The following is a 26325-nucleotide window of genomic DNA, read 5'->3' as shown; positions in this document are numbered from 1 at the left end:
ATTAAAATCTTTGAACTCTTCTCGGCAAAACTATTCAGATATTCTTTATCAATAATATATGTATATACACTCTGTATAGAGTTGAAGATGTTTTTTGATCTGAGCGTAAAACCTGCATAGGTTACGGAAAGATTAAAACACGGTTGGTCTTAATCCGCCCTGTAATTCTTAATCCTCTGTCAATCCCTGATAATCTCGCGACATTTAAGACTCACATTTTCCCAATAAGTCAAGTTTATTTTTTTTTTTTGGGTGATGGTTTTGATGGTTCTTGGGTAACAAACAAAGAGTCTCGATGATAACGGAAAAGAAAGTTCATAAAAAGAGTACTGGAAATGAGTTTGAAATTCAACAGCATATAAAGGCATATTGCTCTATATTACACGTAGTGGTACATTACACAATATGCTAATTGACTTGAAAATACTGAAATAAGCTTGAAAATTGATGAGTTGATGAGATTCTGGACTTAATTCGACAACAAGGGTCATTCCTTACTAAGTCTATCCTAAGAATAGGCCTATACTTCACACGTTGCGTTTGTCACTCCCTACCGTACTTTATAAGTAAACACTGTGTGACTGTGCATGTTCAAGAGATGTAGATTAACATACGCAGTTACACAGGGCCGGATCCAGGATTTTAATAAGTAGATTTGAGGTGTGGGTTGGGGGGGGGGTGCCCTTATGCATAACTCCCGTGCATGCAGGGGGAAGGGGTATCATTTTCGAGAAAGACAAATACAATATGAGACTTTTCATCTAACTCTGTTTGCAAGATAATCACCTTAAATTTGAAAACATATTCAAATATGTATTATGAATTGCCTCCTTCCGTCAGCCTTTCATACATGTCATAATCGTTAATGTTAATCATATAGACCATAAAACTCTAAGAACGCTGCCAAAAATATTAATTTTGCTTCAAATAATAACAGAGGGTATTTAATAATGATGATTTTTTTACATCACCCTGCCGTCTTGCATTATACAACCAGTAGCCTTTTTCTATTGATTTCGTCTTGCTTTGTGACGGGCTGGCTTATTATAGGCTGGTTAAACTAGCCTCTGCAGTTATACTTTGCGTGATGAATCACCTATATTTAATAATATAAATATTAACAACTAATATTGAACCTCTATAGAGAAGTTGTGTGTTATTACCGAACGTTATGTTCGCAATAAGGTTGCATTAAATCAAATTTATAGACACCAGCTAAACTTTCTTCACGAGATCAAGGTAATACATCATTCCTCTTGATTTTAATAACCATTTGCCAGTTACTCTTTAATATAAGCATTAAACAAATGCATTCGGATATTAATTTTTTTTCTTCAAAAACGACAGTTTTCATTTTGGTTTTCGAAAAGACAATTGACTATACAGTCGAGCTCATTAACTTTATTGCTACTGAATCGAATTGTATTGGAATTTTATCGAAAAAAAAAACACCAAAACATTCCCAAGAAAAATATGCCCGGTATCTGCACTGTATGTTACATATGAAGTGTATAAGTTGTATATGAACGCACTATTTTTTAGTGTACACCCATGCACGCAGATCCATTTCAAATTTTTCATCCAATTTTTCATCCAATTTTACTTTCAATTTAAGAATGTACTTTTAACCATTATAGCTAATCCTGGCTCTACATAAATGGTCACTCGAATCTGCCAAACCCTTTTCTAACTTAGCATGTCTGGTTATTTTAACCCAAATCGAAGTACTAAACAGTCGAGACAAACATAATATATATGCCTATAAAATAATAATAATAAAAAGGGAAAATTAATCATTTAAAACACTTCGAGGCCCATATAATTTATTGATTTTGTCTATGTGGCTGTATGCATGGAACTGAAATTCATATACCTTTGATGTTAATTTACTTTTTCTTTTTACCTCTGTATTATTCCTTCATATATCTTTCAAGGATGTATTCGAGTATCCTGAAATTGGCCTCTTCTTCGAGAAGAATCCTGTAATCTCTCTAGTTTAGTCGTGTTTCTGTACTTTGATAAAGTACTATAAGCTTTTAACCCCCCCCCCCCCGCCCCCCCCCCCAATATTTCCTGTTTCAAGATGAACCTTCTTGTTTATGGTGTATCCATGTGTGACATTTGGAAATAATAAACGTGGGAAGATGATTGACATTTGAGGAAAGGTGATCTCAATTTGAAAGTAAATCTGTTCGGATTTCATTTGATTCTGTAAGGCCTAAAGGACGTAAAAAGAATCTTAAAAGGACTACAAAAAAACAAAATTAATTTGAATGTAAAGCAACCAGCAGAAAAAAGTCGAATTTCTAAGTAGGAAGAAATAAAACCAACGCCCATAAAGCGATCCTTTAAGTTGAGTGGATTGGCCATAAGCTATGAGAAGATGTTAACTTCTGTATATTACCCACTAGTAACCAATTTCAGAGACTTTATGTGGAAAGATTAGGAAAGGTTTGTGAAACATCATTTCTGTTGATGTGATGAGGTCACGTATAAACTTGATAATAGAATTGTAGATGTATAACACCAAGGTGAACCCTCAACAGACAAGAGGTCAATCGAACGCGGTATAAAGGAATGTGTCACCCTTCCCACCCCCTCCCCCTTTTGACCCCAGAAATTAGTTTTCAGTACAACCGTGCGTTTATAGCCTTAATATGCCTCAGAATACACCATTTCACTTCTTATATTTAATGATAAAGAAAACGTACGTCAGTTTAAACGAACCCGCCCTCCACACCCATCCTTGTCACAATTAAAAACATATACATGTATCTATTTAAAAACCTGTTTCAAGTCCCACAAAACAAATAAAAGTAGTTTTCGGCGGCACAACCGTGCGTTTCGACCTAATTATATAACTAATTAATGCCTTAATATGCCTCAGAAGGTATCATTTCATTTCTTATATTTAATAAAAGAAAACCAAAAAAAAAAAACCCACACACACCTACACTGGCTTAAACGAACCCACGTCCACACATATCCTTCTCACATTCCAATACATACACGTATCTTTTAACAAACCTATAAATAAACAAATGTTGTGCGTAGTAAGAAGATAATGGCAGAGACAGTCTGGTAAACCAATGTTCTTTATTCTTTTGCGCCAGTATTATAAAATTTCAATACATCTTCTCAAAAGTCATAACCTTTTAGCGCATTAAGATACGGTCTCAGTGCTAAGGCTGTGTTGAAATTTGCCTGAAAATGACTTTCTAAATTTACAGAAAGTGCAAAAGTATTCGAAAGAACCCAAGGGTAAGGATTCAAGGAATGTTAATATTTGAAGCAAGCATAATGATACAAAGGTCTCAAAAACTGTGCGTTTCTAAATATAATGTTTATTATTACACAAATATCGAAAAGTGACGTAAACTATTGAGATTTTTCGGTCATGTAGCAAGACTTCAAGAGGACGCTCCAGCAAAGGTTGCTCTAAGAGAAGCACTGAGACATACTGCTAAACCAGTTGGAAGGCCCGTGACTACCTTGCTTGGAAAAATAAAGTCGCAATTCAAGGACATTAATATTAACAGTTTCGAGCTAGGAAGCAATAAACCTTGCGCAAGATCGTAAAACGTGGCGGAGGTTAATCACTGAGCATGTCGAATAGACGAGACTCAACTTACTACTACTACTACACAAATATCGAAAAGTGACGTAAACTAACCTATATCACGGATCTCTTCAGATGGCGACTTGATTTCCTGCCTTCTCCGAGGTTGGTAGTAACTTGACATGGTTCGTGTTACGAGGCACTTCTAACGTGGACCTCGAGTCGAGTCTACAATCAAATATGACAATAATAATAATAAAGATATTATTTTCAAATGTATGCATATAATACAAGGTCATATAAAGCCAGTCAGTTGTATAAAGAAATATTGGTATACTAATCTCGTCGATATCTGGCTTAATTGCCAACCATAATCAAGACAAAATCATCAATGACTAATGAACAACCGGCTAAATAAACGGTCCTGAGACAATACAAGCGAAATTAATGACTGGCGAGGACAAAACACCCGAAACTGAGGGAAACTGCTTCCTTGATATAGGAACTGTTGAAACTCTGTCAGCATTGATAGCAATCTATGTACAGAAATGATCTTGAACAACGAATTGAAATAATTATAATTATAATTTAAATGACCACCGGTCAGAGCAAAAAAAGGAAAATTTTAATTTCAGCGGCTATACTACGAATCGTAGACTACCGATTTCCAAACATACACGCTTCACGCAACAAGACACATGAAAACAAAATATATGATAATTTATATTCACATTCATGCTGCATGCAGACAATTTTTACTCGTCTCTGCGGAGGTCTGATTGTATATAACTAACTTGCGTACATTTGTGAATTTGTCGATTAGGATCTGAAGAAGTTCTTGTCAGTATATAGGATCAAACGTATACGATACGACACGATAATTAGGGTAGCCCTGCAGCTCTATGCTCCCTATAGATGGGATCCTTCAGGGAGAGCAGATTATGTTTCTATGTTATAGACGAAAGATTAAATGGATTTTGCTGTCATTTTCTTTCTTACAGGAAATGATATGACTTGTTTGTCGCACGAGAAATTTGTCACTACAAAGCACTGTCAAACTAAACATTTAATCAAACTGAAAAATATAGGTCTATAACCGGTATATATGTACAAGTAAATATGCATATAGCCCATACCATTTGGCTTCCAGGGGCAGTGGAAGAGGGTTCAATCGGAGGGAGGGTGGGAGAGGGGGGGGGGGGAATTCAAAGGACAGATGGGGTATGCGATTTAGATTTGAAGAAGCAAACAGTACAATCACCCTAAAATCGTCAAGACTAAATGAAAGCTCTGTGCATTTTGTACCACAGATTCCAGTCTTTAAATGTTCTCCAACAAAGGGCTACTATTCCCCCCCCCCCCCATTTTTTTTCTACAGGAAGGCATTTTGTTAATACCAAAAAGGACACATTTTCATTACAAAAATGATTTTAAAAAATGGCGCACACTCACTGCCTTACTAGCTTCGATTGGATTCGATAAAAGTGTATGGAATGCTTACAAAATACTTCGTAAAAGGAATCAATGTGTAGCTTGGTTGTCTATGGAAGTATAACGGTAGGATGGTTTATCCCACAAACTTTATAGGATTAACTTTTCGAATAAGTTTCAATCACATAAAGTCAAGTTTCGTGTTCACACGAATATCTGTGTTTTCAGTCCGTCTATGATTGGCCTCTTACAGCTGACGGCGAGAACACTCTGTACGTAATCTCTCGTAATTTAATCCTATCCATAAGTTAAAGGTTCAATGACCTCAATAAACCGACGTTCAATCAAATAAAAACAAATAAAAAAATAGTTCAAACCTTAGATTTGACATTTGTCTTATACTCAGAGTCATAGTACAAAAATCAAAGATCGCGTTAGATGAAGTTAATATTAAAAGAAATAAAGAAATAAAAATCCAATTTCTTAATTTTTCTTCGATGAGAAATAAACATGAACAGAATTGATCCACGTACGCTGTATATATACATAGGAAAAGTAACACAACCTGATCATCATCCGCGCATGCGTAAACTTTAACTATTCTCTAACAATTATAACCCCATGCATGTTTCATCATAGAGGTGACTGTCTTCCTAACAGATTAAAATCTGGAGATAAATCAAAGAATAAAAAAAATTATTTTGAAACTTTCAAGTACTAAGATAACTCTAGTGGCCATGGTCACATGACCCGCATCAATCGTCGGGTATTTGAGGGTTTTACTAACTGTATCAAGACAAACCTCACATCTCTTTTGATAACCATTGGTTTGCTACAAGGTTATTATAAATTATAATAAATTTCCACATTTCTAGTAAATCTTTTGATTTCAAAGGTGTGTGTGGCGTGAGGTGGAGGGAGGGGGGAGGCGGCGGCAACCCTACATGCCCCTAATGATTTTAACTAGGGGGGTCGAACCTTCATGGAAGGGCCAGAGGCAGATCCAGGATTTTATACAGTCTATAAAAGAGGTGTGTGGCCCTAACCCCCCCCCCCCCCACCCTCTCCCGGGTCCTTCTTGCGCTGGCATACTGTGTTAATCCTCCTTGAAAAAAATAAGCAAAATGGAGATCTTCTTAAAGGTCCCCAGTATTGACCTCAAATATGCTATAAAGTGAGATAATTAGCTATCGATGATTAAAGGCTTCTTTTACAGATGCTAAAAAGTGTTGTTGATAAAATAACAGACAGATGTTATTTTATAAGCCCATCAAACATGTTTTTCGTTTACAGTCTTCCATTAATTTTAATTGATGGACAGATCAAAACCGATGAATTAAATTCAATCTATAGTCGTTTAAATTCAGTAATTGATCTAATTACAAAGAATATGATCACGTAAAATTTGTTTCGAATTATAAATATTTGAATATGTCAAGTATCATCAGTCTGTTTGATTTAACGTTACATATACAATTTCCTTCGTGATTGATCAATATTATGACGTCAGAGAAGTCGACACATAATTACCAGTTTTTTTTTTCTCCAATTTGCAGAACCCTGCATGTATTATAGTCTACCGTTTCAGTCGTTTTGAAGAATGATGTATTCATTCCGGGCAGTCAGCCATTCAATTATAATTACATACCGTAATACATCCATCGGCCTTTCGTTATATATAAAATCGAGGAACTTGAGAAAGGAAGTGTATATCCCATCCTAAATGTCATGAATTTCGAAATTTGAAGCATTTATTTCACTGATTTTCTCAACAGAAATATATACAAGGAAATAAAGAATTGCTGCTGGGAGCTTAGAATGTCTCATAGGAAACGTAGCATAAAACGGGGGGAAAAGGCGGCAAAACGACCAGACAAGTGTGAAATTAAAACAGGGTCCGTGAGGGGAAAATATTTGTATCCTCGTTAATGGTGTGTAAGGCACATTGCAAACTGTAACACGTACATGCATGCATTTTATCTTTATTTTCAATGTGCTATAGACATTTATGTCTATACAAAAAGGGTTTATATGTTGTATTTCGCCGTACACTCTACAAATCTTTATATTTTATTTATGTTTGGAAAATTCCTATACGAGTGACGCTCAAATGAAATAAGCGGTTGATTTCCGCGTGACGTCATGACAATATTTTCATAATATCTAGAACGTCTCAAAAGACGATATGAATACACACTAAATATGATGCAGTGATCATTGTACATTTTGATAACGACGATAGAGTGATATCTTAATAATCAGATTTACAAGAAAAAATGTTTACATTGCTAAGATGGTATACTGAAAATATGATAATATGCTGTATTTTTTGTTATACCTCCGATTTGTAAACTCCGATTTATGTGTAAGCGTTGTCGTGTGATACCAGTCCTATTGCCAGTTCTGAGCACGCATGCAGGAGACAAAATAATATATAGTGTGTGTAGGCCTATAACATTATATGCTGTTGTTATCAAATGTTTTCGAACTCGATATGGCCATCCCGAAGGGAGAGACATGAATATGTTCTGCAGGTTTCATAATGTAATTTATGTACATATTGTACATTAATGTTCATAATGTACATTAATGATCATAATGTACATTAACGTACATAATGTACATATCTGCTTTCAACCATTATGTACGTTAATGTTAACGTACATTATGTACGTCAATGTACATTATGTACATTAATGTACTTTAATGATCATAATGTACATTAACGTACATAATGTACATATCTGCTTTCAACCGAAACATTAATAATTATAATAATAAAGGAAGGCTTAATGCTATGTGTGTGGGTTCAAAGTATAATTTACATAATTACATCAAGTTAACAATTTGGATATTGATGTGTACAAAGTTGGCTTAATGTTCTCTGATGACAATTTTGTATGTCATGCACAATCCGGAGGCGTTTCCCTCCTTAAAATATGTATTAATGTATTTGCAACTATACAGTGCATTCCCTTCTGGCAAATACATGATATTGTAGAACGATGTAGCCACTTTGCATAGAATCCGTTACAGCAGAAATTACATACCTACATATATATCTTAAAGACCGCAGCAGCATGCAGCTAATGTAACTAATTGAGGCGACAGGAGACTATATACTTTAATATTTTTCTGTTACTTTAATGGATATTTATTGACAGTGGGTGGGAGTGCTCTGTCTGCCAGTACTCAAAGTAAAATCTCGCTAAAGAGTTTGAATTCGTATAACAATCCAGCAGGTATCTTATCATTGAGATAAACATAATATAAACAATGTTACTTCTGTTGTTGAACTGGATGTGTTATAATGTGTGTGTGAAGTTTTCATACACACAGCACTGAGCAGGGGAGAATAAAAAACAAGTTATCGCCAAAAGCCTGAGTCTTATATATGGTCTGTAATATTATAAGTTAACTCATAATATCGATCAGTGATATAAGAATCTTTCCTCTCTGCATTTCATCCCGTGTGGCTGGCTTTATGCGAGAATATATATACATAAAGCTCATCATCCATTCTTTTCAAGCATTAACAAACCAAATGATGACAGAACACAATACAGTGATGTGCGTGTACGCAGTGTCTTCTATTATGAGTGTTTTTCATGCATGGCCTGAAATCTCATATAACAGATATTAACAATAGCATGCAAAGTTTTCATATATAGTGTGATTACGTCATCGATCGAAACTCTCATCGCCATTATCCATCACTATATATGTCTTTACCATGATGATATTTGACTACCATTCTATACAAAATCACTCCAATCTGCCATGTTAACTTCAATAGTTGCAGTGTAGATTTATTGCTCGGCACGTTTCATTTCATTTTAATGAATGAAAAAGTCGATTTTTTGGGGAATTGCTAATTGCATGCGATTAATACAAATATGAAAGATTTGTCGTGTCGGCGACAAAATATTTTCTTTCCGGCTTGAAATGAAAATAGTAACTGTACTCTCTGATCAACATTCATTAGAATAAACAACAAATCAACATCAGTTTGATCTATTCCGACCGCTGCGTAAATGCTCAATTTTTATAACAAACAGTTATGCTTTATATTGACGTATTTTAATACAACCATTTTCTAGGAATAACTATAGCTATGCAAGTATTATATTAATCCATGTGGATTAAGTTGTTCCACAGACTTCACTGCAACTTGATATTTTCATAGATATGAGTCATAGTTTATTTAATGAGGGTTTGATCGCCTACGATAAATATTAAAATATACTGTCGCTATACATGTGAACTATACATCTACAAGAAATCGTTATAGTGTATTATTTTTTTTTAAATCTGAAACCCACTATTGCGACGGTTTTCTAGGTAATTAACATAAATTAACATAGATTAACATACTATCATCATTAGCCACAATGCAGTGTGATCGAAATTCCAGTTATACTAATACATTTTTATTTTAATATTCGATACCGGAGCTATATTCTTGACTGATTTAGAAAGGGGTGTGAACCTTTACAGGAGGACTTCCTGTGCCCGTATATAGGGGTGGTTTTTATTCTTTCCCCGACTGAATAGGGAATCCCCCGAATTAACGTTTTTAACAGCGAAGGACAATTAAGGACTCCTCTGATTACAACAAAATTGCAATAAGCATGTTGGCTTAATGCTTATAAGTACTCAAATAAAGACGAAAATAATATTTTCGTTAAATAGTCAATCGAACTTTCCGAACAAACAATTTTTGTATCCCGTTTATGACGTATCACTCGTTTAACATTCAATATAGTAAAAAGCTTATTCATCAAAAGGCATTTTAGCTTTTAATATACTTCAGAAATTGCTGTACTTTTACAGCAATCATGCGCCTTAATGATTGAAATGGCGTAAATACTTACCAACCGAACCGAAGAACCATTTGCTATATAACATCTATAACAAGTTAGATTGCCATTTTACGTCCATGTGAGCTGGTTTTCACATCCACGAAATCATTCGTGGGTATATAGAATCTATCTCTGTACGTTGTTTACTTTAATCACTGCAAAGTGCTTAAGTTAAAATGGCGTGTATAGTCGCTAAAATGACTTTAATAGAAGGAAGTTTAGATTATATCCGAGTCGTTATTTGAAACCCTTGGGCACAGTTCTGCGGGTAGTGTTTTTACTTGAACAGACCTTGCGATTAGAGTATATAAATTTATATTGGAAATCGTACGGCGATGGTGTAATCACCCGTTAATTGTGAGTGTTAGTAAAGACATTGACATCGTCACCAGAGGCGGAAGTAGACAGAGGGGAAAGGGAACACTTCCTCGTGCGACGGTGGTGTTATGGACAGAGGGACTTGTATTGGATCAAGGACATCAAGTTGTGTATTGGAAATACAGCTATAGGCCTATAGCATATACACAGATCCCAATGGGGGAAGGTGGGGGGGGGGGCAGGTTCACATAAAGAGTAAAAGTTGGGATAAGAGAGGAAGGGTCACAACCACGTTCCACAGCATCGAACGGTGCAAAATTATCGCTTCATGGTTAACCTTAAGGCTAGCCTCAGAATATACGGTATAACCAATGCACCTTATCTTGCAGTATGTCGGGGGCTTCTAAAATATCAATAGGGTAACAGAACTGCATTAACTTGGTTGAGCAATTCGAGAACAATATGAGAGGTTTTGCAGCAAACTTCTAAGAGAACTTGTAGCTGGATTATGCAAGCAACTGTTGCCTTCGTTCCGTTTAATAAAATTATATGATAGATAAACTAGACCTATGCGTATAGATTTTTCAATGGGTCGGTGCGTTCTACTTGTATAACTATATAGTGGTGCGTAGATTAAAACCTTGCGTTATAGTTTGTAACAATATCAGTTAATATTTACGCCCCACCCCCTACCGACAGCACGGAAGACCCTTCTCTACCCAGGAACGTGTGGACCTTTTAAGACGTACACAACCCAGGGAGTTGTTATGGAACAACTCCCTGCACAACACCACATAATTTAACGTCAAAGATAGATAAGCCTATAGGTATGCCTACTACCGTATGAAAGTACAATGTACACGGCTATGCACAATTATTATAACTTTATCAGAGGGTGTTAATTAGCACCGTATTCGATGCGGAGTAAAAGCAGACAATTTGACTGAGGACACCCTTGAAATATATAAGAGATATCTACCAGCGAAGATTAAACATTAAAATATTAGCAAGTTATATTAATATAGGATGACTAATTACCTATATCTCGCTGTGTATCTCGAGTGTACACTTGCTTGAATCCTAGTAACTATACATGGTAGATAAGTCGCGAAGATTCAAAAATTTCTTTTCATGTTGCTTGATTACGTAACAGCATGTAATATTACGTAATGAGTATGAGACAATATTAATCCATGGCATGTTCGTTTCACAATCTGATTACGAAAATAGATAGGAGCTACATTGTCATTAGAATGGAAAAGAACAATAAGAGCCTGTAGATGGAACGCATCAGGTGTTGTGAGTCTGAAGGTCGTATACCGTGTTATATATATATATATATATATATATATATATATATATATATATATATAGTTAACAATTAGTAATCGGCAAACCATCAATCGTTTGTAATTTTCTTGGAAATCTATTGTTTTCAAGAATGATGACCAATCTATCTAAGGGACCATTTTTGACTCAGTAAACAAGTGTCTATAGTTTGAAATAAAACAATGCTAAGGGACTTATAATATGATTGTATTAAAACATGATGCACAAAAATCAGAAAATAAAATTGAAAATAGAGAAATTGATAACAGAAACTGAAAAAGGACTCGTCGTGGATATTAACGAAAGCAACTTTATGTTCCAAGTTCCATGGCTTGTGTGAAGGATACCCCACCAGATAATACATAATGAGCACATGTTTAGCAGCAACATTGTGTCTCTCCGTTACGGATACCATGTATACTGATCCACAAAAATGTATTCATCTTTGAGTATACAAAAACGAAGTTGTATACACTCGTGACCCATGACGTCATGAATTGTGGAAAATCACCATAAAATATATTTCACTTCCGTTCTTGATTTCTTAGCCACATGTAAACACTGAGTTCACATACTAGCATAATTAGGCCTATACACAGAAACTATTTTAGCAATAGAAGAAAATACATCGTACTTCATTTCCCGCCGCATTTCAGTGTGACGTTGCAAAGTGACGTAATAACCCCGTGCAATTATCCATCTATCTTTTACATCAAGTTATTTGAATCTACATACACTATTTCTTGCAACTCTCTTTGTCGTGACACACATACAGAGGTACACACTGACTGACCGACTTTTGTCCTTATCAGTTTATACGCTATAGTATAGCATATAAACGCGGTACTGTTTTAAAATTGGTGATATTTGTAATGATCAAGTCAGTAATTTATTAGTTAAATTGCCAAGCCCATTTAGAAAAGACGTGAAGTAAAGGCAAACAACATAGTACTATAACGTGACCTGATATACTTTCTATAGCGCAATCTGTGATCTTCACAAGACAATACCCATATATGGAATTAATTGATCGACGAAACCAACAGGGTTGGATCAATAGTTCTTCATTTTTCCTTCTTTTTCTGCAATTTGAGACTAAATTGTAGAAAAGGTCACGCAGTTTGAGCTAAATGCATCATAATTGCGTTATTGGGGTTACAACTGGAGAAATTTTTTTTTTTTTTTACCGACGTATAACAATCTTCGTGAGAGGCAAGAATGAGTTAAGGTTTTGAACCATAAACGAAATCTCTGTAATCTCTGTTTCACCACACAAGGAATTCCCTTTAGTTTCTTATTCAGTTTCTAAATTTGGGTATAATCTCAGTTTATTCAAATTTGGTTAATTGCACGTCGATCGTTCGAGTTTATTTTACTAAACAAGACTATAGGCAGTTATATTCCGTTTTTGAAACAAGTATTTTGAAATATCTTAAGATAATAGCTTAACATAGTATGTGAAGGGATTCGTCGTTGCACGGTACCTGCAGTGTTAGTGGATCGACGATTTAAGAAAGAGCAAGACATAAGAAAAATACGAACTTCGTAGCTCTGAAAACCGAAACATTCATCAGTTTCGAAACTTGACAGTATGTCAAGTTTGTCAATCGTATATGCTATTGGTATTTGACTCCAGTGTAGAATGTACACAATTACTCATGCACTTACATATGGAAGAAAAAAAATAGAGAAATATAATTTACCCCGGCCCCAACTCTCCTCTTTATACCAGACTATCCCCCCCCCCCCCGTCCCCATTCCCACCAACACTACCCTCACAGTTGACCTATATAGCCATTGCTAATTCTTCTATTAACTATTGGCTTATCAAGAGGTTGGTTTGCTGGGCATGCCTCATTCCTGGTAACAAGACAATAATTCACTCACTGAATTATTAAAAGAGGGGTCGTTCGGGGGGGGGGGGGGGTTGAACCTTAGTGTCAATAAAGAATGACGGTAGAATCTATACCAAAGGAGTAAATCTTTCATTGTGTAATGATACTAACACATTATTTCTTGAAGTTAAGGGGGGTGAGGGGGGGGGGAAGAAAGAAGAAAAAGGGCTGCCAACACTTGTGTTTATTTGGTATGCTCACCCTTAACCTTATAAAGGCCTGCGAACCTTATCGGTCTATAACATATTTGTGTCTTTTATTTGGCCCTTTACTGCTGTAACCATTGTTATTTCTGGCCGATTTCTGCAACCATTGTTTCCTCTGGCATTGTGCTGCAGTTAACCATTGTTTTTTTTTCTGCCCCTCGTTAAAAAAAGTAAATTAATTGACAAACTCCTTTAATGAGTTGGTACTTAGCACTGATACATGCAATTTGTGATGAAGGCACGACAGTGTATATTGATGCATGCTTTTCCCTTGACCTTTATAATCTGCCTACCATTATGTTCTACGTATATAATAAGCACTCTATGGCTTAGGAGGTAACCTACGAAATGAGATATCCCTGTTAGGAGATCTATTTACATACCAAAGATTTCATCATGGAGTTAGAAGAGACTTTTATTTAGCATTTACTGTCTGCAAGTTTATCCTTTGTATATAGCCTCATCACGTGTCGTTTGCTGATGACACTAATATCTTGTTGAAAATCATTATGTTAATAATCAACCCTGCTTGTTAATTACATTGTTTCTAGTGCATGCAGAGATGGCACTGAACTGGTTTTCTCGCTGAGGAGTTGTTTGTTGAATGCAAGCAAAACTAATTTGTTATTATGATTAGTACAAATCGCATAATTAGCTATATATGTGGGATCGACCGCATGTATATACTAATGAAATATTGAGTCCACAGTATTCCTCGCTGTGTATATCAATTGACTATCAGCTTTTTAATGGCGCAATCACATTTCACAAATGACCGTTTCCAAAATAATTGCTGGACATGTTAGAGTGATTTCTATAATTTGACGGTCTTACTGTTCTATTATTTGGTCTGGTATCCAGTGGCGTACCTTAAATAGTTGACACCCAGGGCGGATCCTTCCTATGTCAACCCCGTACAGGGCATGCCGTCATGGGGAAGGGGTCTAATGACGGGGGGGGGGTGGAGTGGCACCTCCCTTTTGAGAAGTTTTTGTATATGTAAGGCAGTTTAGATGAAAAATGGTGATATCCTCGGCAAGGCTTTGAACTCAGGATTATATGTTTAGGAATTCTCATTCTTTAGTGTATATTTCTTAATTTTACCTATTGTTTGTTCAAAATATACATTGGGGTGGGGAGTGGCTGTGGCATGGCAACGCCTCCCTCCAGGACTGGTACCAGGGGCTGGCTGCCCCCGCTTGGTACGCCACTGCTGGAACCAGAAAATCATACTTTAACAGTTGTTTATATTAAAGACAAGAGAGATTATTTCAACATACTGCATATGTTGCCCCCCCCCCCCCTCACACCCACCAACCCAATCTCTGCACGATCTCAACAGCAACGTATTTTTGTAAACTACAACTATTGAAATTAAGGGGGCCTAGTTAAATTTAAATATCGCATACTTCGTACCAACCATCGAATGGCATCTGTCTTTATATATAGAGCTCTTCTGCGTACTACTTTCCAGTCTAGTTAGATTGAATAGTTTGTCACTAACTGGCACGCTTAGACTAAAACTTAGACTACACCTCAATTAGCTATACCTTTTTGTAATCTATGTTATGCTGTGTGGGTACATACCTCAATTGTCTAATCCAACCCCCCCCCCCCCCCGCGTTCTCTTTCCAAAGTAAAACAATACCATGTTTTCCAATGATTATGAAGCTTTCTCATTGTTTAAGAGTTGAGTAATGGGGAGTGCATTGTTTTTTTTTTTCATTCAAGTAATCATTGAACTTTTTTCGAGTTTCATAATAAATTTATTCAGACTCTTGAGTAGAATAATATCTGCGTGTCCCTTACTCATTGATCATGAGTCTAAGGTAACCAAATACAACACGTTATTTTGTTTTACCAGTCTTATAAATGTCAACAGAATCATAACATAAGATAATCGTCCTTATAGTCCTTATCTTTCTGAATATCATAGAAACGTAATGCGACAGCAATTACAGTACCTCCATTTCAAATCACGCTTTCCGACCCATCGAATTTCTAAACCCGTGTATTTGGGAACCAATATTGTTATCAACACCATCTATATAATAATAATTATAATAATAACAAAAATATTGCGAGGTAAATCTGCCTGACCAACACGAAAAAAACCCACTCAAACTGTTTCAAGTATAAGTATAGAATCAAATTATCTTCTCATTGAAGAAACTGTAGATGCTTCTTGAATTACTAAATACGTGGCGTCTGGTAATGTATAAGTGATTTTCATTTTATTGTACAGTATATAGTCTTATGCATAAAGCTGGTGCCGTCACTGTAACGGCAAACTAGAATAACCTTGGAATAAAACAAGTGTAAATTGTTTTACAATTGCAGCACGCCTGGTTACTAATGTTTAAAGGCAATCTTCTATAAAAACAGAAGATAAAAAGTATGTGCAACGAAGTGATTTTTCTCCCCGTGGGAGTTAATTTATTACGTTTAACCATTAAATTTGGTTATTCCATATAGCGAGATAACTTACGTACATTTTCAACATACTAATATGAGGATGCTGCTTTACTCTATGGCATATGCAATTTTTTGAGAGTTACATAGTAAAAGGACAAAGTAAACAGAAAGATAAGAAAATTAGGAAGACCACCTTTTAGGCTGTATTTTATCTGCAGACGCTTATTGATGACTTGTGTTCCCCTGTCCTCCCGAAGTCCAGCCCCCACCCCCCCCCCCCTTCACTTACACATACTCTTACCCCTCCTGTCTACTGTTACCATCTACATTTTGGTGCTTTTTTGGTTAATTTTAAGGTAGCCCCTTGTATGTATAGTGCCCTATCAACCTAGGTTGAAAAACAGCCTGTCTTTCTCCCAAACCTCCCTTCCCCTAACCCCTGTTCCCTTATGTGCTAAAGCAGAGGTCTGATACAATATCGCAACAACCAATTGTGTATATATTAAGCATGATTGAGAATTTGACTCTTACTGCATATATGATTGTGCCGGAGACCGTCGACATGCGCGTATAATAATGTTATATGATTGTAGCTTCAAGTGTCGGTTTATACAGTAGGCTACCAGCTGACCAGGCAGGGACGAGACTACAACACCACCATATCTAAGTAAATACTTTTTAAGAAAAGTCACACAGGAAAGAACCTGGGCACGAAAACCAAACTACCGAACGACTGATCCGCTCTCAACCCCAGTCCCCTTGCATCGGGACTGTGACGTCGTCGGGTGTGTATAGCCATTCCCCTCGAAAGGGAACAGATACAACACATGATCTTAGCCAAAAGGGTACTCTGTTAACATGTAAAGTGAACACAAATTGAATGCATTATATTTGTACTAATTTATGAATGCATAGCGGAGGCTTGAAATGAAAAGTAAACTCGGTACAATAAAATTTCGTCAATAGTCCGGGGATACATCTCACCGACCACCTCCCTCCCTAAATTCACCGATGAATATCGCACCCACCTAAATGATACAATCATATACCCATATTGAACGAGCCATTTCACAAGTGACCCACTTATTTTCTGCGACTGATAATAGGCCTTGCGCAGCTGTTTGCATAATGAGCACATGTTCATTCCCAACACAGATTTGGGCGAACCTAATCATAAAGAAGCCCTTATAAATGCCAAGGACACTTGAAAACAACATAAGACTAAAGGCATGGCCATCATTTCAGAAATAGAGAAGACGTAAAGATAAAATAATGAGAAAATATGCCAAACTTATAATCATAGATATATACTCAGGTCCCTGGATACCACAGAACGAAGTATAGTAGTAGGCGTGAAAAGCATACATAGGGATAATTAAGAAATACTGAAGTAGATGATTGATAATCATTGCGATTGGGGGGGGGGGGGTGTGGGTGGGTGTTCCAACTTGAAGAGGTCTAATATCAAAGGTCGCTACATCGTTCGGTTTGGACGTTTTTGTCCTTCAATTCAAGAAAAATGAAGAAAATTGCAAATCTTTTTTTCTTCTTCATAAACTCCTATATTCATCCAAAAATTATGCGAGACAAACTTAAATGCCTCGTCATGAAAACACTTAGATGAGCATTTAAAGTTTTATTCAAACTGTTCAACTCAACGATCACGCTACGAGATATTTGTACATTAATCATCACATCATGGGCGTCAGCAGGTTTCAGAAAGTGAGGGGGACACTATACTATCTAAGCGGAGCGTCACCATTGGTTGGCGCGTAGCGTACCAGAAAATTTTGGGTACATAAGACCCCATAGATCGCAGGAGACGGCCTTCCTGAGTCGTTTTTAGTTACATCAGAACCAGATCTGTGAGGAGAAATTTTGTCTCACAAAACTAAATCCCGACAGAAAGTACTGGTAGAAAGATGCCGTTCTGACACCAAGGGAGACGAATTACACAGCGTCCATCTCAAACGAAATATTGAAAAAGTGGCGCCGTCACCTCCGGGATGAGTGGAGTGGTATATATAATACATGCATGTAGGTGCGAGACGTCAGTTGTTATGTGCCCAGGTACTTTAATAATAATAATCAGAAAAAGGCACCGCGCGCAGAGCGTGTGTAGCGCCTATAGCCGGCACTCAACAATAAAGATCTACCATATCCCGCGAATACATGTAGCCTTAATTACTTAACCCCTACACCCCTATTCGTCCGTCCAGTCCAAGCTAGGGACTGGAGGTAGTGATATGAACATAGTAACTCATCACCATCTACCTGTATGGCTTACCTAATCCCTTGGAACCCATACAAACAACATGTGTGCAAGATTCAATACACTTTCGAATGGTCTCCCCCCCCCCCCCCCCAACGAATTAAATGGGCAGATTTAGGATATTGGGAGAATGGGAGATAAATGGCGGTGCAAGTGATAGATAGCAGGGGCCCAGGAGTCCAGATTTCTTGACCTTAAATAGAAAATCGCGCATATGCATGTGATTTTTTTTAATAACTACTCTGAAAAGTGGGTGGGACAAATGATATGATATCCCCTCCACTTTTGAAAGTGGGGGGGACATGTCCCCCCCGTCCCCCACCTGTTGACGCCCATGCATCACATTATAACAGTACGATCCTAATACAGTCAAATACCCGTGGCTATTACTATATAGGCTATTTCATTTCATGTTTAACCTAATTTAATAATAATATGTTGACCACCATCCAAGTAGGCCTATCACGGAGGGACCCCAAATATTTCAATGCCAGAACGAAAAAGCTTTGATCGTATAAAGTAGACTATGACTCATTAATTAACCAATTGGATTATCAAAGTACTCCTCAATAATATAAGTCGTTTCTTGACACTTTATAAAAAAAATCTTAACATTTATGATTTGTGTAAGAAGGAAAGTTACCATTTAGCCTATGGTTTATATTGATGTTGTCGGTGTCTGCGCAATTTTGAGTATAACTGGATTAGAACACCGTTCGTTCTTGATATCTGTTGCGCAATCATACGAGGTGAACAAACATTAGGACCAGAACGAATATGGGACCACTTAGGCCTAGACCTAACGTTCAGCTATGTTAGTTATTGAGTGATATAGGGTATGCCTAAGCTATAGCCTATGTTAGTACCGTCTAAGATTTATGAATCAAACGAAGCGGTATTCATCGCCCTGACCAACTGTTATCTTTCTATTTGCGGATACAACAGTCTATAAGTGCACTTTCCGTGTCTAGTTACATTGAAATTCTTCTTCTTCTTCTTTTATTACAAATATATATATATATATATATATATATATATACATATATATATATATATATATACATATATATATACATATATATATGTACATATATATATATATATATATACATATATATATGTACATATATATATATATATATATATATATATATATATATATATATATATATATATATATATATATATTGCACCTCCGTACATACAGTATGGCAATTGACACAACAGAGTATACTATCGTCGCAGTCAGCATAACCATGGAAACTCTAATGTCGCACAATGTCTCTTGCTGTTTTACAAAGGATGAATCAGATGGTATATATTAGTTTGACTGAAAGCAATCTTAATATAAAGGTATTCCAATGCTTATGTTATTCAACGAAACATTAAGCCGTCGCGTGATCTTTGTTGCAACTGTTGCATATTAATTAGCTATAACTTGGCAATCTTTCACTGGATTTTCGTAACAAAAAAAAAACAGGCGAGTCCACTGAAACTGATTCAATCAGAACACGTTTAACATGGCTATAAAGCTTACAAATATTTAACTTAAAAGTTAGTTAGATGAAGTAAAGAGGCGTTAAACAACAAACAAATATCGTGGTTTTGAACATATCGCCCAGAATGGATTTTCAATTCCCGAAAGCTGATTTAAATCAAAGGCGAAAAAATGATTTCACATCCAATTTTTGCTTCAAGGAAACTAAAACGCCCACAACAAAATTGCCGTTGCGATGCATGTATACAAGAAGCCAAACAAAGAAGTTTATACAACACCTAATTGTATTCTGGTCATTTGATTGGTCAATTGCTCGTTGATTGCATGCAAAATCCGCTCTATTCCACTCTATGAAATATAACCATTGGTTAAACTTTTTTGGTAGCACTTTTGCAATGGTAAGAGAGCAGAGAAACCTGTCTGTTCAAAACAATCTGTTGCATGAGTGTATTTTACCCATCTTAATATAATATGTTGTATAAAACAAATAATGAATGGTTTCCATTTGTGCAATAGTGCAAATATTTCATTCGCCTCGTTGAATGGAACAAATTACATCTTTCAACGAATGAAATATTTGCACTATTGCACTCATAACCATTCATTATTTGTATACTATTGCATAAACTATGCGGATTCTTTACGCCGACATGGCGTCGGTGGATATAGTCCCTATAATTGCAGTATTATGGTAAGGTTGAAATGAGGGTGGAGGGGGAGGGGGAGGGGTAAAGGTGACTTAAACTATATATTTATCACCTCTGCTTTACACTAACGATCAGTTGTCATCCTCTCATTAAGCCACTACATGCACTAGCGAAACTTACCAACCAATTCTTCATCACTTGTAATTCTGATGTCTTAATTTGTGAATGCCTGTATATATATAAAATGTATACATTAGCTTACACATCCAAGGACAACATCTTTATACAACCCGCCCATACATTATATTCATTTACCTTGAAACAGTTTTCGATAATGTCGAAAATGAATTGTTATCTTTCGGCGACCTACTTATCTGTCTTTCGTGGATGATAATAAATAAGCTCTATAAGAACACTCACCGAAGGACATTTCCAAACTAATTATGTATACTTGACGTCAATTTTCTCCGTGACAAAAGTTAAACAATATATATATATAATGTTGAGCAACCCATAAATTCATAAGCACCCCCTCTTTATTAGAGTATAACTATAGAGACTGTTATGAACTGCATTCCTGCATAGGATTCGCTCTATGTGACGTCATACTGCATATGTGACATCATATTCTAACGAGAATGAGGCATCATTTATCTTCGTGTAATGTCGATACTGTTAACATAGTAAATACATAAATATTTTACCATATTCAACATAGGAAGAGTTTGTAAGGACATTTTCTCTCAAAAGGGAACCACAGAAAGGTACCGTACTTGAAATCACATTAAATGACAGGATTTCATTTTGAAAAATCTTAGTAATGTTCCTGGTTACTACTATTATTGTTTTATCATTATTATTATTATTCTTATCATTATCATTATTGCAATTTATGTGTTTGCTTGGTTGTTATTTTTAAAGGATAATATGGGGTGAACCAAGGTACGTAACTTCAAATTTCCTTTAGGAACAGACTTCATATATTCCATGCATTTTTGTCTAAAAGCGGAGTTTACAAAGTCTTCATCCAATTCTTTGACATATTCAAATTTCAAATCCAGTATAGATTGATCTGATCCTTTCCCCCTCCCCCCTCCCAATCACCCCCAATCTCAACCCACCAGTGTCTGGGTCTTTGGTTTATCCCGTACTTTTCCTTATTGCAGATGTAGAAGGTGGTCCAGTCTTGTGTTCATGACACATGACCTGACCATACCAGACCCCATGCGCACCACTCATGCGCAAATGAAATCACAAGACTGTTGAATGTGGAAATTATGTTTTCAAAGGCACGTTCAACCTATCCAATTGACAAATTATCATAGTTCCATGCAGACTTCAATAAGTACACGTTAACCCTAAATCTATATAATGCTCTGGGGTAGTTGAGTCCAAGTTGGATAAAATTCCGAACGTACTTTCCGACCGAGGCGTGAGGAAGCTTGTATTCCCTAAAGAAAACCCTAAAAACTAGTTTGAGCACGAAGATAAAATAAACTAAGAGACCTGCAAATTTGCTATCATGACGATGAGCTTTAATATTTTGAATATTCTTTATATATTTACGCCCAAATCTGACAAAAACCCCTGAGAAAATGTCGACCTGTTTGGCAAAGAACTGGTGACCTAAATATAGACAATGGCGCAGCACCTGGACATTATAAGAACTATAGCTGTGATTAATGTTACGGAAGTTCTAGACCATTGTCCTATATACAATGATATACGATAGGCTTATTGTATAGGTCTTATTCCCGTATCAGATTGCTCAATTTATTAAGTAGAAGTTGCTTACGCAAACAGCTTGATAAACTCATTCATGTTGACAGACGTGAAATCGTTCGGTTTTTGTTCATTCTGCAAGTAGACATTTCCAAATTAACAGACCTTCCCCCCCCCCCCCACTTTCCCTATATTTTAACACGATTTGGTTGTGAAAAACAATTGCAGCGGCAACTTTTCGTTCACGAATGCATGTGATTTGTACAGTTGTGTTAAACGGATAAAGGAATTCAATCGTTAGTGCCACACAATAGGCCTATTTGAATTAAACAGTATGCAAATCTTTACTATATTCTGAAATTTACGTGGGTTGATGTTAGCTATAACCTGTTAACGCTGATCTGACATGAATAATTCAACAGCTATATACAACTAACAGATGAAGTTAAAGAAATCGGAAAGAGCGGCCATTTTGTACTGAAATGATTTCGTCCTATCCTGCATGGAGATCAAATATTTTGGGTGGACTTGCATTCACCCGGTTTCAAGTTCGAGTCCCCCATGTCATATTATGTTCGAGGCAAATTCGATTCCTAGACACGAGTCAAATGTCTCGGAATTTCAAACAAAATGTATTGTACAAAAGCAAATACTGGCTGAAATATTTGCTTATGGTGTCTTTCTTATACCTTCGTTTCAATCGGTGTTATCTGAAGTGTAAAGCAATATCCTGTATTCTGTCAAACTTGGTGAATTGGAATCAAATGACAATTGAATGAATGAACTAGATACAATGCCGGCCTTTTGGCTAAGATCATGTGTAGTATCTGTTCCCTTCGGGAATGGTGATGCACACCTGACGATGATCACACAGTCACAGTCCCGATGCAAGGGGACTGGGGTTAGAAGCGGATCAGTCGTTCAGTAGTTTGGTTTTCGTGCCCAGGTTCTTTCCTGGGCGACTTTTTCTTAAAAAGTATGCCGGAATAGATGGGAAATTGAATTCAATCGAAAGTGAATTGAATGGATTAGGCTACATTGAATGTCCGGGAAAAGATTCAATACAAATGTAAATTGAAATTAAAATGAAACTTCAATTTGATTGAAAGTCAATTGAACAGCATATTTACATGTAATGAAATTGAATTGAAATAGAGTAGAACTGATTCAGAATCTAAACTGAAATTAAATTGAAATGAAGCATTTCGATACATAAAGGAAGATGTGATATGGTTATTTTGCACTATTAAGAAAAGCTACGTCTTCCTTCACACCTATAACGGTTCTCGGCTATCACTCTCTACGTCTGTTTGACCTCTTCTAAAATTAAATGCTTTTAGGGAATTTCATCAAATATCTTAGTTGCAGTCAAGTGAAGTGAAGTGAGAGGGGGGAAATGTTTTTAGCAATTAAGAAGCTTTCAAGGTTTTCATTCATATATACTAGTTATTACTACTTTTGTAATAATCATTATTGTTAATATTATTATTACTTGTATTACAGTGCCGGGAGATGACAACGCACCTCGTATTTCAATCACAGAGCCTACCGTGATGTAAAATGCTATATTCTTTACTACGTCATTGATGACGTCATAAGTATTAAAGATGTGCTTGGTTAAAGGGTGCTTCGACACTGACATCAGTATAACCACCAAACCCTGAAAATAACGTTGCCATGCAAACTATACCCTACGTTACAAATCAAATTCAAGCTATAATGTTACGACTTTTCCCAAAAATTACAACTTAATACTTATACAAATCATAAATCATGTACATATGTATTGTTTCGCGTGCTATATAAACTCATTATTTCTAATTCACTTTCGAAAGTAAAAAGGAGAGTGAGGCCACGACTCCTTTGATTAACAATAACCAAATGGAAAGTCGTGAGGTAATCAAATACAAACATCAAGGAGGAAAAAACTACGGTGGTCAAGAAGGGACGATAAAAATATTACGATACTGCATATAAATATTACTGAATACGCAATTTCGAATCAGTCGAAATTTCAATCATTAATAAAAAATAAAATAAGAAAGAAGTTAAACAAATCATTGAAATGTTGGGATAAGAAAGGTTCTTCCATTTTGTGCCACCTAACTGTACCGACCAAGCATGTTATAGAGCTATGACATTCGGGATATATATATATATATATATATATATATATATATATATATATATATATATATATATATATATATATATATATATATATAAATATAAATATATACCTCGCAAGAATATATAGGCCCATCTTTGTCACCGTGAGGTACCGTTAACCCATGTACTACTCAAGGATTTACCCTATATACAGTAGTCTCTAATAATAATGGAGACTTACTAACCTTTGTCGTTTAATCGTTCAGCATACGCCCACATACACTAATTTGACTATATACCAAAGGGCTACATAATACTCAACTGACGAAGTTAATTTCAAAATATTGATGAAAACCACGACATCAGCGTCGTTCTCAAGTCCTGATTTCGAGGGTTACCGTAAATCCGAACAGAAATGTTGCAAATTGTCCCACGGTGCATGTATAACAGCTAATTGTCCCTATGGTATGTACTAAATGTCCCCACTGTATAGGCATATAGTAAAATGACCCCACGGTATATACAGTAAATTGCCTTCCACTGTATAGTAAAATGCCCCGTCTGTATATAATAAATTATTATCACAATATTACGTAAATTTGCCCTCCCCCCAACCCCACGTTTTATAGTACATTGTCCCCACTGGTAAATATTAAATTGGTCCCCAAGGTATATAGTAAATTGTCCCCACGGTATAGTAATTTGCTCTCCCTGTCTATTGTACAAACAGTCTATATTCCGTGTATCTTAACTTGTGTTTTTATTATGTCGCATTTTAAGGCGCTCATGAAATATACATGGATGGGCTAGCATAAATGTTTATGCACAAGGAATGTCATCATATTTAAAACGAATGGTAAATTCCGTCCGTTAAATCTGATATATTTACCATCAACAACGAATTCATAAAACTATATTTAAATCATGCATGCTGTTCGTCTATAGTGCGAGGTGCATATTTTCGATAAACATCTAGGGAGGGGTGAGTGTGTTTGAAGCAACGTAATCATATAATAATGGTAGATAACCCGAAAAATACTAAATAACACTTCACCAAACCATATCGGATTTACAGGTTGAAAGATAAAAAAAAATCACATTTGAAACTTACAAGTATCAAATTGTTTATACAGTACAAATATGGTTGCGACTTCACAGAATCACTTTATCCTCACACAAGCCTAAATTATTTCTATAGGGACTCTATATCGACTGGTATACTGTTTTCAAAAGCACCCTTTCTACAGCCTTCATAGCGTAAAAATATATTAGGCATTTACCTACATAAATGTAGTTTCACTAAATATATTATAATATCGTGACTTATATAGCGAGGCATTAGAAACGTCAAGGGAAATGTTCCGAGCAAACAACTTTTTTTCTTTTTCAATGTTACAAGGAACTATATATGTATACACTATATATGTAGGCCTTGTATGAACAATTTACAGCAGTGCGTGGGGTGTGGCGCAATGGACTCGGGTATGTGCACACTCACACAAGCCTAAGTTATTTCTAGGGCCTCTATATCGCCTGGTACTGTTTCCAAAAAAGCACCCTTTCTACAGCCTTCATAGTGTAAAAATATATCAGATCATGTAGTGTCACTAAATATATAATATTATATGACTTACATATAGCGAGGCATTAGAAACGTCAAGGTAAGTACAATAAACTAAATGAAGAAAATTATCGGTGATAATCAATAGGATCGAGGGGCTTACTCACCTTTAAATTAGGTTAAGTTATTTACTCCTAATATGTAAATAAGTCACGTGTCGGCACGGAGAGTGGATCGGGAACAATACACATTTTAAGCAGTGCAGTGAGGAATTTGGAATGGCAAAAAATATTCTTTGGTATGTTTTGAAGTCTTACTTCAATACCTATATCGGTTGGCAAATAAGCATCTGTACAGTGTCTCTATGGGGGTATGTCGGTCCAACTAAGTTGAATAGATGGACGTAGAGTGACTCCGTTATTTAAATTTGGGGCGGAGGAGGGGCTGATTTTGTTATTTCAAAAGTCATTTTTCATAATCTGTAATTCAGCAGCGGTTAAG

The 26325-nt window shown here is 36.1% G+C and overlaps 1 protein-coding gene across 3 annotated transcripts in view; it reads right to left on the bottom strand.

Annotated features, from left to right (window-relative positions):
• Positions 1–26325, bottom strand: part of LOC139966916 (uncharacterized) — a 151081-nt gene that overhangs the window by 23452 nt on the left and 101304 nt on the right. For 2 of the 3 annotated variants that reach the window (XM_071970398.1, XM_071970396.1), the window contains one exon: positions 3674–3787. In XM_071970398.1, the coding sequence (XP_071826499.1) occupies positions 3674–3743 (70 nt within the window). In that variant the 5' untranslated portion in view covers positions 3744–3787. Of the gene's footprint in view, positions 1–3673; positions 3788–9864; positions 10103–26325 lie in introns of those variants that run through there. The other variant, XM_071970397.1, reaches the window with a different exon arrangement.

Source organism: Apostichopus japonicus, chromosome 4 (assembly GCF_037975245.1).
Source record: "Apostichopus japonicus isolate 1M-3 chromosome 4, ASM3797524v1, whole genome shotgun sequence".
Taxonomy (NCBI): domain Eukaryota; kingdom Metazoa; phylum Echinodermata; class Holothuroidea; order Aspidochirotida; family Stichopodidae; genus Apostichopus; species Apostichopus japonicus.
This window is presented reverse-complemented; position numbering and strand designations above follow the sequence as displayed.